The following is a 13,325-nucleotide window of genomic DNA, read 5'->3' as shown; positions in this document are numbered from 1 at the left end:
ACACCACCACCACCTAGTCACACCACTACCTGGTCACACCACTACCTAGTCACACCACTACCTAGTCACACCACTACCTAGTCACATCACTATCTAGACACACCACTACCTAGTCACACCACCACCTAGTCACACCACCACCTAGTCACATCACTATCTAGTCACACCACTACCTAGTCACACCACCACCTAGTCACACCACTACCTAATCACACCACTACCTAATCACACCACCACCTAGTCACACCACCACCTAGTCACACCACCACCTAGTCACACCACTACCTAGTCACACCACTACCTAGTCACACCACTACCTAGTCACGCTGCTACCTAGTCACACCACTACCTAGTCACACCGCTACCTAGTCACACCGCCACCTAGTCACACCGCTACCTAGTCACACTGCCACCTAGTCACACCACTACCTAGTCACACCACCACCTAGTCACACCCCTACCTAGTCACACCACTACCTAGTCACACCACTAGTACCATATAATACCTAGTCACACCACTACCTACTCACACCGCCACCTAGTCACACTACTACCTAGTCACACCGCTACCTAGTCACACCACTACCTAGTCACACCACCACCTAGTCACACCACCACCTAGTCACACCACCACCTAGTCACACCACCACCTAGTCACACCACTACCTAGTCACGCCGCTACCTAGTCACACGGCTACCTAGTCACACGGCTACCTAGTCACACGGCCACCTAGTCACACCGCCACCTAGTCACACTGCCACCTAGTCACACCACTACCTAGTCACACCACCACCTAGTCACACCACTACCTAGTCACACCACTACCTAGTCACACCACTAGTACCATATAATACCTAGTCACACCACTACCTAGTCACACCACTACCTAGTCACACCACTACCTCGTCACACCACTAGTACCATATAATACCTAGTCACACCACTACCTAGTCACACCACCACCTAGTCACACCACTACCTAGTCACACCACTAGTACCATATAATACCTAGTCACACCACTACCCAGTCACACCCCTACCTAGTCACACCACTAGTACCATATAATACCTAGTCACACTACTAGTACCATATAATACCTAGTCACACCACTAGTACCATATAATACCTAGTCACACCACGACCTCGTCACACCACTACCTAGTTACACCACTACCTAATCACACCACTAGTACCATATAATACCTAGTCACACCACTAGTACCATATAATACCTAGTCACACCACTACCTCGTCACACCACTAGTACCATATAATACCTAGTCACACCACTACCTAGTCACACCACTAGTACCATATAATACCTAGTCACACCACTACCTAGTCACACCATTACCTAGTCACACCACTAGTACCATATAATACCTACAGCCTTCCCTGTAGCTCAGTTGGTAGAGCATGGTGTTTGCAACGCCAGGGTTGTGGGTTCGATTCCCACGGGGGGCCAGCAAAAAAAATGTATGAAATTGTATGAAATGTATGCATTCACTACTGTAAGTCGCTCTGGATAAGAGCGTCTGCTAAATGACTAAAATGTAAATGTAAAAATGTAGTCATACCACTACCTAGTCACACCACTACCTAGTCACACCACTACCTAGTCACACCACTAGTACCATATAATACCTAGTCACACCACTACCTAGTCACACCACTACCTAGTCACACCACTACCTAGTCACACCACTAGTACCATATAATACCTAGTCACACCACTACCTAGTCACACCACTACCTAGTCACACCACTACCTAGTCACACCACTAGTACCATATAATACCTAGTCACACCACCACCTAGTCACACCACCACCTAGTCACACCACTACCTAGTCACACCACTAGTACCATATAATACCTAGTCACACCACTACCTAGTCACACCACTACCTAGTCACACCACTAGTACCATATAATACCTAGTCACACCACTACCTAGTCACACCATTACCTAGTCACACCACTAGTACCATATAATACCTAATCATACCACTACCTAGTCACACCACTACCTAGTCACACCACTACCTAGTCACACCACTATCTAGTCACACCACTACCTAGTCACACCACTACCTAGTCACGCCGCTACCTAGTCACACCACTACCTAGTCACACCGCTACCTAGTCACACCGCCACCTAGTCACACTGCCACCTAGTCACACCACTACCTAGTCACACCACTACCTAGTCACACCACTAGTACCATATAATACCTAGTCACACCACTACCTAGTCACACCGCCACCTAGTCACACTACTACCTAGTCACACCACTAGTACCATATAATACCTAGTCACACCACCACCCAGTCACACCACTACCTAGTCACACCACTAGTACCATATAATACCTAGTCACACTACTAGTACCATATAATACCTAGTCACACCACTAGTACCATATAATACCTAGTCACACCACTACCTAGTTACACCACTACCTAATCACACCACTAGTACCATATAATACCTAGTCACACCACTAGTACCATATAATACCTAGTCACACCACTACCTCGTCACACCACTAGTACCATATAATACCTAGTCACACCACTACCTAGTCACACCACTAGCTAGTCACACCACTACCTAGTCACATCACTATCTAGTCACACCACTACCTAGTCACACCACTACCTAGTCACACCACTAGTACCATATAATACCTAGTCACACCACTACCTAGTCACACCACTACCTAGTCACACCACTAGTACCATATAATACCTAGTCACACCACTACCTAGTCACACCACTACCTAGTCACACCACTACCTAGTCACACCACTAGTACCATATAATACCTAGTCACACCACCACCTAGTCACACCACCACCTAGTCACACCACTACCTAGTCACACCACTAGTACCATATAATACCTAGTCACACCACTACCTAGTCACACCACTACCTAGTCACACCACTAGTACCATATAATACCTAGTCACACCACTACCTAGTCACACCATTACCTAGTCACACCACTAGTACCATATAATACCTAGTCATACCACTACCTAGTCACACCACTACCTAGTCACACCACTACCTAGTCACATCACTATCTAGTCACACCACTGCCTAGTCACACCACCACCACCTAGTCACACCACTACCTGGTCACACCACTACCTAGTCACACCACTACCTAGTCACACCACTACCTAGTCACATCACTATCTAGACACACCACTACCTAGTCACACCACCACCTAGTCACACCACCACCTAGTCACATCACTATCTAGTCACACCACTACCTAGTCACACCACCACCTAGTCACACCACCACCTAGTCACACCACCACCTAGTCACACCACTACCTAGTCACACCACTACCTAGTCACGCTGCTACCTAGTCACACCACTACCTAGTCACACCACCACCTAGTCACACCACTACCTAGTCACACCACTACCTAGTCACACCACTAGTACCATATAATACCTAGTCACACCACCACCTAGTCACACCACCACCTAGTCACACCACTACCTAGTCACACCACTAGTACCATATAATACCTAGTCACACCACTACCTAGTCACACCACTAGTACCATATAATACCTAGTCACACCACTACCTAGTCACACCATTACCTAGTCACACCACTAGTACCATATAATACCTAGTCATACCACTACCTAGTCACACCACTACCTAGTCACACCACTACCTAGTCACACCACTAGTACCATATAATACCTAGTCACACCACTACCTAGTCACACCACTACCTAGTCACACCACTACCTAGTCACACCACTAGTACCATATAATACCTAGTCACACCACTACCTAGTCACACCACCACCTAGTCACACCACTACCTAATCACACCACCACCTAGTCACACCACCACCTAGTCACACCACCACCTAGTCACACCACTACCTAGTCACACCACTACCTAGTCACGCTGCTACCTAGTCACACCACTACCTAGTCACACCGCTACCTAGTCACACCGCCACCTAGTCACACCGCTACCTAGTCACACTGCCACCTAGTCACACCACTACCTAGTCACACCACCACCTAGTCACACCCCTACCTAGTCACACCACTACCTAGTCACACCACTAGTACCATATAATACCTAGTCACACCACTACCTACTCACACCGCCACCTAGTCACACTACTACCTAGTCACACCGCTACCTAGTCACACCACCACCTAGTCACACCACTACCTAGTCACACCAACACCTAGTCACACCACCACCTAGTCACACCACCAACTAGTCACACCACTACCTAGTCACACCACTACCTAGTCACACCACTAGTACCATATAATACCTAGTCACACCACTACCTAGTCACACCACTACCTAGTCACACCACTAGTACCATATAATACCTAGTCACACCACTACCTAGTCACACCACCACCTAGTCACACCACTACCTAGTCACACCACTAGTACCATATAATACCTAGTCACACCACTACCCAGTCACACCACTACCTAGTCACACCACTAGTACCATATAATACCTAGTCACACTACTAGTACCATATAATACCTAGTCACACCACTAGTACCATATAATACCTAGTCACACCACGACCTCGTCACACCACTACCTAGTTACACCACTACCTAATCACACCACTAGTACCATATAATACCTAGTCACACCACTAGTACCATATAATACCTAGTCACACCACTACCTCGTCACACCACTAGTACCATATAATACCTAGTCACACCACTACCTAGTCACACCACTAGTACCATATAATACCTAGTCACACCACTACCTAGTCACACCATTACCTAGTCACACCACTAGTACCATATAATACCTAGTCATACCACTACCTAGTCACACCACTACCTAGTCACACCACTACCTAGTCACACCACTAGTACCATATAATACCTAGTCACACCACTACCTAGTCACACCACTACCTAGTCACACCACTACCTAGTCACACCACTAGTACCATATAATACCTAGTCACACCACTACCTAGTCACACCACTACCTAGTCACACCACTACCTAGTCACACCACTAGTACCATATAATACCTAGTCACACCACCACCTAGTCACACCACCACCTAGTCACACCACTACCTAGTCACACCACTAGTACCATATAATACCTAGTCACACCACTACCTAGTCACACCACTACCTAGTCACACCACTAGTACCATATAATACCTAGTCACACCACTACCTAGTCACACCATTACCTAGTCACACCACTAGTACCATATAATACCTAATCATACCACTACCTAGTCACACCACTACCTAGTCACACCACTACCTAGTCACATCACTATCTAGTCACACCACTGAGTCCCTAGTCACACCACCACCACCTAGTCACACCACTACCTGGTCACACCACTACCTAGTCACACCACTACCTAGTCACACCACTACCTAGTCACATCACTATCTAGACACACCACTACCTAGTCACACCACCACCTAGTCACACCACCACCTAGTCACATCACTATCTAGTCACACCACCACCTAGTCACACCACCACCTAGTCACACCACCACCTAGTCACACCACTACCTAGTCACACCACTACCTAGTCACGCTGCTACCTAGTCACACCACTACCTAGTCACACCACTAGTACCATATAATACCTAATCATACCACTACCTAGTCACACCACTACCTAGTCACACCACTACCTAGTCACATCACTATCTAGTCACACCACTGCCTAGTCACACCACTACCTAGTCACACCACCACCACCTAGTCACACCACTACCTGGTCACACCACTACCTAGTCACACCACTACCTAGTCACACCACTACCTAGTCACATCACTATCTAGACACACCACTACCTAGTCACACCACCACCTAGTCACACCACCACCTAGTCACATCACTATCTAGTCACACCACTACCTAGTCACACCACCACCTAGTCACACCACTACCTAGTCACACCACTACCTAGTCACGCTGCTACCTAGTCACACCACTACCTAGTCACACCGCTACCTAGTCACACCGCCACCTAGTCACACCGCTACCTAGTCACACTGCCACCTAGTCACACCACTACCTAGTCACACCACCACCTAGTCACACCACTACCTAGTCACACCACTACCTAGTCACACCACTAGTACCATATAATACCTAGTCACACCACTACCTAGTCACACCACTACATAGTCACACCACTACCTAGTCACACCACTATCTAGTCACACCACTACCTAGTCACACCACTACCTAGTCACACCACTACCTAGTCACGCTGCTACCTAGTCACACCACTACCTAGTCACACCGCTACCTAGTCACACCGCCACCTAGTCACACCGCTACCTAGTCACACTGCCACCTAGTCACACCACTACCTAGTCACACCACCACCTAGTCACACCCCTACCTAGTCACACCACTACCTAGTCACACCACTAGTACCATATAATACCTAGTCACACCACTACCTAGTCACACCGCCACCTAGTCACACTACTACCTAGTCACACCACTAGTACCATATAATACCTAGTCACACCACTACCCAGTCACACCACTACCTAGTCACACCACTAGTACCATATAATACCTAGTCACACTACTAGTACCATATAATACCTAGTCACACCACTAGTACCATATAATACCTAGTCACACCACTACCTCGTCACACCACTACCTAGTTACACCACTACCTAATCACACCACTAGTACCATATAATACCTAGTCACACCACTAGTACCATATAATACCTAGTCACACCACTACCTCGTCACACCACTAGTACCATATAATACCTAGTCACACCACTACCTAGTCACACCACTACCTAGTCACACCACTACCTAGTCACATCACTATCTAGTCACACCACCACCTAGTCACACCACCACCTAGTCACACCACTACCTAGTCACACCACTAGTACCATATAATACCTAGTCACACCACTACCTAGTCACACCACTACCTAGTCACACCACTAGTACCATATAATACCTAGTCACACCACTACCTAGTCACACCACTACCTAGTCACACCACTACCTAGTCACACCACTAGTACCATATAATACCTAGTCACACCACCACCTAGTCACACCACCACCTAGTCACACCACTACCTAGTCACACCACTAGTACCATATAATACCTAGTCACACCACTACCTAGTCACACCACTACCTAGTCACACCACTAGTACCATATAATACCTAGTCACACCACTACCTAGTCACACCATTACCTAGTCACACCACTAGTACCATATAATACCTAGTCATACCACTACCTAGTCACACCACTACCTAGTCACACCACTACCTAGTCACATCACTATCTAGTCACACCACTGCCTAGTCACACCATTACCTAGTCACACCACCACCACCTAGTCACACCACTACCTGGTCACACCACTACCTAGTCACACCACTACCTAGTCACACCACTACCTAGTCACATCACTATCTAGACACACCACCACCTAGTCACACCACCACCTAGTCACACCACCACCTAGTCACATCACTATCTAGTCACACCACTACCTAGTCACACCACCACCTAGTCACACCACCACCTAGTCACACCACCACCTAGTCACACCACCACCTAGTCACACCACTACCTAGTCACGCCGCTACCTAGTCACGCTGCTACCTAGTCACACCACTACCTAGTCACACCGCTACCTAGTCACACCGCCACCTAGTCACACCGCTACCTAGTCACACTGCCACCTAGTCACACCACTACCTAGTCACACCACCACCTAGTCACACCACTACCTAGTCACACCACTACCTAGTCACACCACTAGTACCATATAATACCTAGTCACACCACTACCTAGTCACACCACTACCTAGTCACACCACTATCTAGTCACACCACTACCTAGTCACACCACTACCTAGTCACACCACTACCTAGTCACACCACTATTTCAATGTAATATATAAGAAATACCATGGAACATAGTCACAAAATGTAATTATATAGTAACACATTTTAGTCCCAAAGGTAAGTACAAGTAAGAACCAGCTAATTACTGTTAATGCAGTCATGCCAGGCTGTTTCAAAGTAATACCTAAGAAACATCAATGAATCATTTATTACCACGTAATTACCCATAAAATACCTTTTAAGTCGTCTTCTCGTCTTGCCACGTATGTTCGTAGTAACAAGGCTGTAAAATGAGCTGGTGTCTGTTTCCACATTGATAATAGTGTAGTTATTTGTATGCTACCACTGGATTGGATGACTCCTTCCCATAAAGACAACAAAAACAAGGATATATTTTTTACTCATAAAAAGCTGTTTATTTTAGTCCATTCAAACAGACCACATTTCAAAGAAAACAAGCACTCAGATCAGGTGTGGCCAATTATCCAACACACCTGAACACACTTCACAAGATAGAAGATAGAGAGTTTTTTTTAAGCTGAGAAAGGAATGTACCGTATACGTTTTTCTTTAAATAACATTCTTAGAACGTTCTTTCAACATTACTAAATGTTTTCTTGTGTTTTTTTTTATGGAACATTTTCTTTAAATAGAACTTTAAATAGAACCATGAGAAAACCTGTAGGAAATGTTATGCTGAAGTATTTAAATTCCCACAGAATAAAATAGTTTCTTATTAACATTCTCTTAACAACTATTTGAAAACATTCCCAATGTCAAACCAGTTGGAGAACATTCCTAGAACATTACCAAACATTAAATTAAATGTAACTTTTAGGAAACGTTCTGTTAAAGTAATGAAATTCCAAGAAAATAACATTATTTTGTCAAGTTCCTTAAATGTGCTGAGAATGTTCCAAAGCCAAGAAACTATCCTACACCATTCCCAGAACGTTGTGGGAAGGTTGTATACAAAACAACCATCGGACAACCCCACTCTGACCAAGCTCTAAGAAACATGTGGTTCTCAGAATGCATGCTTTAACATGCATCAGCATGCTATTGCAATCTGGTGCCCGACTGCACAGTCGATGACATGTACGCAACCATGGGTTGACGCATGCAACGTCCGAGCGGTAGAACGCAACCGATATCTGTGTTGCTGCTTCTTGCAACGTCATCTCGCTGAGTCTACCTTTAAATTAAAGTCCATCTCAATGTGACCTGCAGATTCAGAAGCTTGAAAACCCCATAAAATGTTCACCCAATATTTAGAGAGAAACTAACTAAACATAATTAATTATGGTTTTAATTTTATTTTTGTGACGTTCGTCATAATAATGATCGGACCAAGGCGCAGCGTGAGTAGCGTTCCACATAATTTATTACAAAGTGAAACTTTAGAAAAAATACAAAACAAATAAAGAATAAACGAACTGTGACTAACAATGCAACTACACATAAACAATATCCCATAACCCCTAAGTGAAAAACAAGCTACTTAAGTATGATCCCCAATTAGAGACAACGATTACCAGCTGCCTCTAATTGGGAATCATACAAAACACCAACATAGAAAATAAAACCTAGAACCCCACATAGAAATAAATAAACTAGGTCAACCCCCAGTCACGCCCTGACCAACTCTATCATAGAAAATAAGAGCTTTCTATGGTCAGGACGTGAGAGTACCCCCCCCCCCCACAAGGGTGCGGACTCTGGCCGCAAAACCTGCAACCAAAAGGGAGGGTTATGGGGGGGTGTCTATTGTCGGTGGTGACTCTGGTGCAGGACGAAGAACCCTCTCATCCTGTGAATGCGCACTGAAGACCTAGTGCATGGAGCCGGCACAGGTGGTGCCAAACTGGTGACACGCACTTCAGGGCGATTGCGGGGAGCAGGCACATGACACACTGGGCTGTGGAAGCGCACTGGAGACCTGGTGCGTAGAACCGGTGCAGGATATACTAGACCGTGAAGGCGCACTGGAGATCTGGAGCGTAGAGCTGGCACAACCCGTCCTGGCTGGATGCTCACTTTAGCCCGGCAAGTGTGGGGCGCTGGCACAGGACGAACTGAGCTGTGAAGGTGCACTGGCGACACAGTGCGTAGAGCTGGCGCAGGATATCCTGGACTGTGAAGGCACACTGGAGGCCTGATGCGTGAGGCCGATACAGGTAGAGCCGGACTGGTGACACGCACTTCAGGGGCGAGTGCGGGGAGCAGGCACTGGACGCACCGGACTGGGGACACGGACTTCAGGGAGAGTATGAGGAGGTGACACAGGACGTACTGGGCTGTGAAGGCGCACTGGAGACCTGGTGCGTATAGCCGGCCTCAATTGTACCGGAACTTTAACACACTTCTCAGAATGAGTACAGGAAGCTGACACAGGTGGCATTGGACGACTAACACGCTCCTCAGGGCGAATGCCGTGCATACTACGTCAAGCCAACAGCTCAGCTTCACTCTCCTCCAATTTATCCAACAATTCCTCGAAAGTCTCTAAATCTCCCCTCCGTTCACTCTCCTCCAATTTATCCAATAACTCCTCAACGGACTCTGACTCACCCCAATATTCCTCTTCGCTCTCTGACTCGCCCCTTGGCCTCGTCGACCAACCCATGTGCCCCCCCCCCCAAAAAAACATATTTTGAGGTTGCTTCTTGGACTTGTGTTGTGGCCGCGAACCCTGTCGTCGTCGCTGTACTTCCTTCACCGCTTGCGTCTCCCGCCATGGAAGGCGATCCTGTCCTGCCAGAATCTCTTCCCAAGTCCAGGACTCCTTCACCTGGTCACGCTGCTTGGTCCTGGTCGGATGGGATATTCTGTCACGTTCGTCATAATAATGATCGGACCAAAGCGCAGCGTGAGTAGCGTTCCACATAATTCATTACAAAGTGAAACTTTAGAAAAAATACAAAACAAATAAAGAATAAACGAACCGTGACTAACAATGCAACTACACATAAACAATATCCCATAACCCCCAAGTGAAAAACAAGCTACTTAAGTATAATCCCCAATTAGAGACAACTGTCTCTAATTGGGAATCATACAAAACACCAACATAGAAAATAAAACCTAGAACCCCACATAGAAATAAATCAACTAGATCAACCCCCAGTCACGCCCTGACCTACTCTATCATAGAAAATAAGAGCTTTCTATGGTCAGGACGTGACAATTTTAGAGTCAAAGATAGTCCCTGTATAGTTTATTTTTTCAAACGGGTTTGTTAATAATTTTATTTTAGTTGACTAAATTGTTTTTTTTATGATTCTTTTTTGTTTTAGTTTCAGTTTACTATAAAAACCTTGGTTTGAATAGACTAAAATGTTAGCTCCATCTTGGGTGCCCGGTGGATTAATTCCATCGACAGAGAATAGAGGATTATGGGTTTGAATCTCACTGATGCTGTGTCACAATAAAGAAATGTGTGTTTACATGATTAATGCCTAAGGAAATGAATTTCCAAGTGTCCTATCTGTTCTTGGAGATATATATAAAAAAATACCCAAAAGAAGCTAGCAGTGTTAATAAAAGTCTAATTGAAACAATCTGTGAAAGATAATTTCCGTTCTCATAATTTTAATTTTCCTCCCAGGAAAACTATCAAGGAACCAGAGTAAAACGTTCTCAGAACATCCCTGTAACTTACAAATAAATGTTTCCAGAAAAGGCAACATTCTTTTGCTTCCGTTCTCAGAACGTTGGGGGAAGAAATTCAGTTTTTACCGGTAAAGAAACGTATGGCTTCGTTCCCAGAACCAATGGGAAACCAAAATTGTACGTTCCAACAACTTCCAAGGAATCAAATGAGCTAGCTGGGTTACTATTGCATAATAAGAACTTACTAGCTCAATAGGCTTCCATAAAGATAAGACTGTTAATTGCATTACATTGTGCTGAATAAGTAATTACTGAACATTTTATTTTTCAACAGTGGTCATGAAATAATGTTTTTAAAAACGTATTTCCAGTTTTTTTTTCTTCTATTGATACCTTCTTGCATTTGCTTAAAAATCGACACGGATTAAAATGTAATATCTTTGAATGAGTTATCCACCTTGACATTTTTTTAAATGCAGGCTTTTATTTTCAAGGTTTCCTCATTACCATAGGATAGTGACGTCATCGTTAAGACTACTAGCTGAATAGTAGTGAATAAGTAAATCAATACAATATTCAGGAGGGAAAAAACACTGTTTTGGGAGGAAAGGTGTTAAACGGCAGGGTAGCCCAGTGGGTAGAGCGTTGGACTAGTAACTAGTAAGCGAAAGGTTCCAAGTTCAAATCCCCGAGTTGCCAAAGTACAAATTTGTTGTTCTGCCCCTGAATAAGGCAGTTAACCCAGTGTTCCTAGCTGACATTGTAAATAAGAGTTTGTTCTTAACTGACCTACCTATTTAAATAAAGTTTAAATAAAAAATATGGCTCACTGTACCTCAGAATTGACAAGTGGGTTTTCCTCATCCACAATAAAAGCTGGTCGTCCGGTTGATATTAGCAGCAGAAAGTGTTCAAGGTGTGCTGTTGAAATAGAGCCATTTTCACTGTAAAACCGCAATATGTCCTCAAGAAAGCCTTGTCCTTTCTTACTGTCCACTTGTACACAGTTCGATAATCTACTAAAAAGAAGCGCGCACGTCACTAAAGATGTGAAGTGATACATTGTATCTGAACCCGGAGTTGCGCTGGAAGAGGAAGTTTTGATGCGTTGCTTGCTCTAAAGAGAAAACCTGTAAATATTGCATGGAGTTTTCATTGAAATAAATATGCTACAATCTTACAGGGAAAAAAAACGGAAGGAAAGCTTTCACCGAGGCAAAAGTGTTTGTTCATCGATCCAAAGCTATTTCCTTAACTTTCCGTTACATGCCATTATAATAAGGACTGTAATGATAAAGACCGGTCCTGTTGAACATTCGACTCCGTTCGTTCTGGGATGTTCACTGAATGAATCCTAGTAGGGCTAATGTTATCAGTAGTTGCAGAGATTAGAAAGCGGTTCAAAGATCACCTCGGCATGAGCCGGGGAAGGCGAATATTGAGGTGACTGTTTCTACGACATTTAGTGGCACAGGGGGGGCTGTTTTTCAATGGGTTCTTTGTGACTTTCTCACTTGCCTGGCAACGTGTTCACTGAATTACCGTATTACAACATTAAAATGGCGGATTAAATGGGGATAAATTGAGAAAATTAGAAAAACGCACATGCAACAGGGAGTGTATAATTCCTAATAGTAAAATGGACTGTTGCTTCAATAACAGTGTGTTAACATGTGCAGCTTGTGGAGCAGGGACACTGAAGACCTTGTGAAATATAAAGGGTACTTCTTAGGTAATGTTTTCTTACTGCCTCCTTGTGGATAGTGGATATCAC

At 44.9% G+C, this 13,325-nt stretch overlaps 1 protein-coding gene across 2 annotated transcripts in view; it reads right to left on the bottom strand.

The window, feature by feature from the left end:
* The window catches only part of slc39a8 (solute carrier family 39 member 8), a 95,946-nt gene extending 82,992 nt beyond the window's left edge, over positions 1 to 12,954 (bottom strand). Inside the window, exon 1 of one of the 2 annotated variants that reach the window (XM_045723784.1) lies at positions 12,387 to 12,954. In XM_045723784.1, the coding sequence (XP_045579740.1) occupies positions 12,387 to 12,614 (228 nt within the window). In that variant the 5' untranslated portion in view covers positions 12,615 to 12,954. The remainder of the gene's footprint in view (positions 1 to 12,386) is intronic. The other variant, XM_045723785.1, reaches the window with a different exon arrangement.
* Positions 12,955 to 13,325: the final 371 nt, after the last annotated feature.

Source organism: Salmo salar, chromosome ssa09 (genome assembly GCF_905237065.1).
Source record: "Salmo salar chromosome ssa09, Ssal_v3.1, whole genome shotgun sequence".
NCBI lineage: Eukaryota > Metazoa > Chordata > Actinopteri > Salmoniformes > Salmonidae > Salmo > Salmo salar.
The sequence above is the reverse complement of the archived record's forward strand: the minus strand, read 5'-3'. Positions and strand labels throughout refer to the sequence as shown.